General features: G+C 50.8%; 1 protein-coding gene and 1 non-coding gene across 2 annotated transcripts; one reads left to right on the top strand and one right to left on the bottom strand.

Moving 5' to 3' along the window:
• Positions 1 to 331: 331 nt before the first annotated feature.
• On the bottom strand, positions 332 to 406 carry trnae-cuc (transfer RNA glutamic acid (anticodon CUC)). Its single transcript has one exon. It is a non-coding gene; the product is annotated as a tRNA-Glu (tRNA).
• Positions 407 to 606: 200 nt separating this feature from the next.
• Positions 607 to 6,316, top strand: LOC117404468 (COP9 signalosome complex subunit 6). Its single transcript, XM_059019286.1, is given in 10 exon segments — positions 607 to 736; positions 2,082 to 2,207; positions 2,486 to 2,541; positions 2,543 to 2,618; positions 2,810 to 3,201; positions 4,132 to 4,179; positions 4,414 to 4,528; positions 4,683 to 4,775; positions 5,538 to 5,638; positions 5,897 to 6,316. Coding segments are annotated over 10 exon segments (1,191 nt in total). The 5' UTR covers positions 607 to 693; the 3' UTR covers positions 6,038 to 6,316.
• Positions 6,317 to 6,520: the final 204 nt, after the last annotated feature.

Genomic DNA, 6,520 nt, shown 5'->3' with positions numbered 1-6,520 from the left:
CCCCCTTCCCCCCTCTATATTAAACAGAATCCCCCCTCCCTCAATTATACAATACCCCCTCCCTCCCTCCCTCCCTCTTTCTATATTAAACAGAATCCCTCCCTCCCTCCCTCTCTCTTTTCCCTCTCTAGTGTGACGTGTTCACGGTCTGTCCTCAGGCTATGACAGGTCTCTCTCTCTCTCTCTCTCTCTCTCTCCTCCGCGTTTCACCTGCCAGTAAATGCACTAAAAAGCCAGCATAGCTTTTTTATGCCGTCAAAAAGAAGAGTCTATAAAATTAACATACCCGTCAAAATATGGTTCAAATGAATTGAAAAAAAAAAAGAAGTCATTCCCTGACCGGGAATCGAACCCGGGCCGCGGCGGGTGAGAGCGCCGAATCCTAACCCACTAGACCACCAGGGGAAGCGCACAGGCGAGCTCCGCTATTAACCAATTCCTGTTTCATCTAGAGCGCATTTATTTCTATATAGTTATTTTTTTTTATCGAGTCTATTCAATTTTATTGATTTGTTTACTTTCTCATTTATTAAAACTTTGCCATAAAATAATATCGCAGGATTTTATTTATTAATTTATTTAAATACTGTTATTCCAGCAGCGACGACGCCTGCCCTCTGCCGGCAGGCAGTGAAATTGCACCGCAGAGTCCCCAGCGCGCATGCTCAGTTTCAAGCTCCGCGCCACAGGAAGATGGCGTCTAACAACGGCGGCGGAATGGAGGTGGACGGGGCCGGTGGGTATTTCTGACGTATTTGCTACAGAGCGGCGTTTAATGATGCAGTTATAAACGTTTACGTGTCAGTGAAGCGTCCCAGCTTGCTAAAATACCGGCTCGGTACATTTTAAAAGTCCGTTTCGCCGAGGCAATTTGACCCGACTGTGTCGGGCTTAAATCGGTGCGCTGATGGGGTCCCGCCCCTGTGCTCGGCTTTCGGGGCTGATTGGTCGAGATGCGTTTCAGCCTCTGAGCTGATTGGAGGGTTAGGCTTTTTAGGTACACGCCCTTGAGCTGTGATTCGTTGACGCTGCGTCGGCCCTTCTGTTGGTAAGATGAAAATGACAACAGAACTCCGGTGTGTTGACTTGCAAAGGTTACATTTAAACCGTTAATAATTAAAACAACTAAATAATTAAACACTGATGCCGGTAATCTCTCCCGCATCGTAAAGCAGGCTACCCCGTAACCTCGAGGTCGTGCTGCATGCATAGTTAACAAAACCGTGTTGAATTTAAATCAAGGGAAGTAATGTTTAAAACTTTACAATGCATTAGTAAGACCTCACCTAGAATATTGTGTTCAGTTCTGGTCACCTCGTTACAAAAAGGATATCGCTGCTCTAGAAAGAGTGCAAAGAAGAGCAACCAGAATTATCCCGGGTTTTAAAAGGCATGTCGTATGCAGACAGGCTCAAAGAATTGAATCTATTCAGTCTTGAACACAGAAGACCACGATCTGATTCATTCAAAATTGTAAAAGGTATTGACAACGTCAATCTGAAAAAGAAACAAGGACCAGAGGTCACAAATGGGGATTAGATAAAGGGGCATTCAGAACAGAAAACAGGAGGCACTTTTTTTTACACAGAGAATTGTGAGGGTCTGGAACCAACTCCCCAGTAATGTTGTTGAAGCTGACACCCTGGGATCCTTCAAGAAGCTGCTTGATGAGATTCTGGGATCAATAAGCTACTAACAACCAAACGAGCAAGATGGGCCGAATGGGGCCTCCTCTCGTTTGGAAACTTTCTTATGTTCTTATGTATTCGAATCGTCACAAATTAAACAGATGCTTGTCATTCATTGTAAATTCTACATAAAGTTACCAGCAGCTGATTCGGGTTATGTAACCCAGGTTTGATTGTAGAAATGTTGCTTTGCCAAACCTGTGTGTGTCTAATATACTAAAACTACCGGCAGATGCTCCCTCACCCTCACCCCTCCCCCCTGTCCCCCCCCGTCCCCTCTCGTCCCCTCTTAATGAGCCCTTAATACAATCATCCGATCCCCACTCTGATCGCATCGGGCAGTGTGTACCTAGCTTTACTCTCTCTCTCTCTCTGTCTCTGTCTCTCTCTCAGCTAGCCCCAGTGTGATGGCCTCTGGAGTGACCGGTTCTGTCTCGGTGGCTCTGCACCCGCTGGTCATCCTCAACATCTCTGACCACTGGATCCGCATGAGGTCCCAGGAGGGGAGGGCTATGCAGGGTGAGAGGGGCGGGGGTGAGCGGAGCGGGGTGACACAGTTCTGCTCACATAAGTGGTTGCACAGAGTCATGGATATTGTGTGATTAAACATTGTAGTTTTATTTGTTTGCCTGTCTCTCTCTCCCTCTCTCTCTCTCTCTCTCTCTCCCCCTCTCTCTCTCTCTCTCCCTCTCTCTCTCTCCCTCTCTCCTCTCTCTCTCTCCTCTCCCTCCCTCTCATCTCCTCTCTCTTCTCTCTCTCCCACTCTCTCTCTCTCCCCTCCCCTCTCCCTGCCTCAGTGGTGGGAGCTCTGATTGGGAAGCAGGAGGGCAGGAACATCGAGGTGATGAATTCCCTTCGAGCTGCTCTCTCACAGCGTGGAGGACAGGATCGTCATCGACAAGGAGTACTATTACACCAAGGAGGAGCAGTGTGAGTCTCTCTGAGAGTGAGAGAGAGTGTGAGTCTCTGAGAGTGAGTGTGAGTCTCTCTCAGAGTGAGAGAGTGTGAGTCTCTCTGAGAGTGAGAGATGTGTGTGTGTCCTGTAGCACAATAATTACCCCCCCCCTCCCTCCCTCCTCCCCGCCCTCTCTCTCTCTCTCCTCTCTCTCTCTCTCTCTCAGTTAAGCAGGTGTTTAAGGAGATGGAGTTCCTGGGCTGGTACACGACAGGCGGTCCTCCCGACCAATCAGATATCCTAGTGCACAAGCAGGTAAGTCCTGTGTCTCAGCGTTGTCTCAGTGTGTCTCAGCATGTCTCTGTGTGTCTCAGCGTGTCTCAGTGTGTCTCAGCGTGTCTCAGTGTGTCTCAGCGTGTCTCAGTGTGTCTCAGCGTGTCTCTGTGTGTCTCAGCATGTCTCTGTGTGTCTCAGCGTGTCTCTGTGTGTCTCAGCGTGTCTCTGTGTGTCTCAGTGTGTCTCAGTGTCTGTTTTCTCTCCTCTGCCCTGTGCAGGTGTTGTGAGATCATCGAGAGCCCCCTCTTCCTCAAGCTGAACCCCATGACCAAACACACAGACGTGAGTACTCCCTGCCTGCCTCCTCCCTCCCTGCCTCCTCTCTCCCTCCCTCCCCTCCCTCCCTGCCTCCTCCTTCCTCCCTCCCTCCCTCCCTCCCTGCCTCCTCCCTTCCTCCCTCCCTCCCTGCCTGCCTCCTCCCTGCCTGCCTCCTTCCTCCCTTGCCTCTCTTCCTCCCTCCCTCCCTCCCTGGCCTCCTCCCTTGCCTCCTCTCTCCCTCCCTCCCTCCTCTCCTCGTCCTCTCGATCACAGAACGCACAATCGCACAATGCGTCTGTTTAGTTTGGTTTTTTTAGTTGGGTTTCTTTACCCTCAGAAAGTCTTTAAATGACAGTTTTTTAGTTTCATTGTTATATATTTTTTTAAACTGCAGCTCAGTGTGTGACCACTAGGTGTCAGCAGAGTTTTGTAGAGCTGAAGTCTAAGAGGACGATGCTGGTATTTATTACAGGAATGGCAGATAGACTCCCACTGCGCAGCAGGGTCACCCGTTCCTGGTTGTACTACGAGCTTGATCAGCCCGCTGTGTGTGTGTGTGTGTGTGTCTCAGTGTGCGTGTGTGTGTGTGTGTGGGGGGGGGGGGGGGGAGGGGGGGGTGGGGGGGGGCGGGTGGGGGGTAACAAGCTGTGTATGGGGGAGCAAACCGCTGTGCAATCAACAGACAGGTTTTATGGAAGTAGTTTTGATGTACAGATCAAGTAGGAAGTAGTTTTGATGTACAGATTGATGTGGGGTTTGCTTAGTTACTGTATCTGTTTAAATACCAGTCTAATCTCTCTCTCTCTCCCCATCTCTCATTCCCCCTCTCTCTCTGCCCATCTCTCATCACCCCTCTTTCTCTCTTTCTCTGTCTCTCTCTCCCTCTCTCTGTCTCTCTCTGTCCCTTCTCTCTCTGTCTCTCTCTCCCCTCTCTCTCTCTCTCTCTCTCTCCAGCTCCCAGTCAGTGTGTTTGAGTCAGTCATTGACATCATCAATGGAGAGGTAAGGACACACACACACACACACACACACACACACACACACACACACACTCACGCACACACACTGAGACACACACACACACCCTGAGACACACTCACACACACACACACACACACACCCTGAGACACACTCACGCACACACCCTGAGACACACTCACTCACGCACACACACACACTCACACACACACGCGCGCGTACGCAGCTCAGTGTAACCGGGATGAATCCCTCCTCCAGGCCACCATGCTGTTCGCTGAGCTCACCTACACTCTAGCCACGGAGGAGGCGGAGCGCATCGGCGTGGATCACGTGGCCCGCATGACGTCCACGGGGAGCGGAGAGAACTCCACAGGTAGGGAGCGAGAGTGTGTGTGTGTGTGTGTGTGTGTGTGTCTCAGTGTGTGTGAGTGTGCGTGTGTGTGTGTGAGTGCTGGTTGCCGTGGTGACGCCTCTCTGTGTGTGTCGGTGCTGCTGGTTGCCATGGTGACGCCTCTCTGTGTGTTCAGTAGCGGAGCTCCTCATCGCCCAGCACAGCGCAATCAAGATGCTGCACAGCCGGGTCCGAGTCATACTGGAGTATGTGAAGGCCGTGGAGGCAGGTGAGCCGGGGGGCTGTGTGTGAGCGTGTGTGTCTCTGTGTCTCTGTGTGTCTGTGCTCTCTCTGTGTGTGTCTGTGCTCTCTCTGTGTGTCTGTGCTCTCTCTGTGTGTGTCTGTGCTCTCTCTCTCTCTCTGTCTGTGCTGTCTCTGTGTCTGTGCTCTCTCTGTGTGTCTGTGCTGTCTCTGTGTCTGAGCTCTCTCTCTGTGTGTCTGTGCTCTGTGTGTGTGTGTCTGTGCTCTCTGTGTGTCTGTGCTCTCTCTCTGTGTCTGTGCTCTCTCTGTGTGTCTGTGCTGTCTCTGTGTCTGAGCTCTCTCTCTGTGTGTCTGTGCTCTCTGTGTGTGTGTCTGTGCTCTCTGTGTGTCTGTGCTCTCTCTCTGTGTGTCTGTGCTCTCTCTGTGTGTCTGTGCTGTCTCTGTGTCTGAGCTCTCTCTCTGTGTGTCTGTGCTCTGTGTGTGTGTGTCTGTGCTCTCTGTGTGTCTGTGCTCTCTCTCTGTGTGTCTGTGCTCTCTCTGTGTGTCTGTGCTGTCTCTGTGTCTGAGCTCTCTCTCTGTGTGTCTGTGCTCTCTGTGTGTGTGTCTGTGCTCTCTGTGTGTCTGTGCTCTCTCTCTGTGTGTCTGTGCTCTCTCTGTGTGTCTGTGCTGTCTCTGTGTCTGAGCTCTCTCTCTGTGTGTCTGTGCTCTCTGTGTGTGTGTCTGTGCTCTCTGTGTGTCTGTGCTCTGTGTGTGTGTGTCTGTGCTCTCACTGTCTCTCTGTGTCTCTCAGGCGAGGTCCCATTTAATCATGAGATCCTGCGGGAGGCGAATGCTCTGTGTCACCGGCTCCCAGTCCTCAGCACTCACAAGTTCAAGACAGACTTCTACGATGTGAGTACCCTCCCAGCACAGGACCAGTACCCTCCCAGCACAGGACCAGCACCCTCCCAGCACAGCACCCTCAACGACACTCAACTGTAACAAATTAAAAATATGTTTGAACAGAGATTTCTTATCCATAGCTATTAAACACGCTGCCTCTCTCTCTCTCTCTCTCCCCCTCTCTCCTCTCTCTCTCCTCTCTCTCTCCTCTCCTCTCTCTCTCTCTCCTCTCTCTCTCTCCTCTCTCTCTCCTCTCTCTCCCCTCAGCAATGTAACGATGTGGGTCTCATGGCGTATCTGGGCACCATCACCAAGTCCTGTAACAGCATGAACCAGTTCATCAACAAATTCAACGTCCTGTACGACAGGCAGGGGATCGGACGCAGAATGAGGGGGCTGTTCTTCTGAGACACCCCGAAACTGAGGGGGGGGGGGTCCCGGCTCAGGGGCGGGAATGAGACTGTGTGATCCAGTCCTGGTTTCACTGTGAGTTTAATAATAAGACACACCAAGCTTGTTCCCAGACACACTGTGGGGAGATCAAGCTGGCAGCAATAAAACCTGGACTGGATCACGCTGCTGTGGAACAGGAGTCTCCTGCATGTTTTGCCGTTTCTGTCGTTGCAATGCCTTTTCCAAATAAAAAATAAATTAAAAATGTAAAATAAAATGTGATTTGAATTCGTGTCCCGAGGTGGCTGGTGAGTTTCTTCATGTTCGTTAATCCTGTCAAAGATTTCAACATTCTGGAGGAAAACGAAAAAGTAGGATTCATTAACGCTGAGGAAGACACTGGAGCCCAAACGCTGGTCTGCTTGACTCAGTTTAGTTTCAATAACACTGATGAAGGCACTGGAGCCCAAACGCTGGTCTGCTTGACTCAGTTTAGTT

This window comes from Acipenser ruthenus, unplaced genomic scaffold (genome assembly GCF_902713425.1).
Source record: "Acipenser ruthenus unplaced genomic scaffold, fAciRut3.2 maternal haplotype, whole genome shotgun sequence".
NCBI lineage: Eukaryota > Metazoa > Chordata > Actinopteri > Acipenseriformes > Acipenseridae > Acipenser > Acipenser ruthenus.
This window is presented reverse-complemented; position numbering and strand designations above follow the sequence as displayed.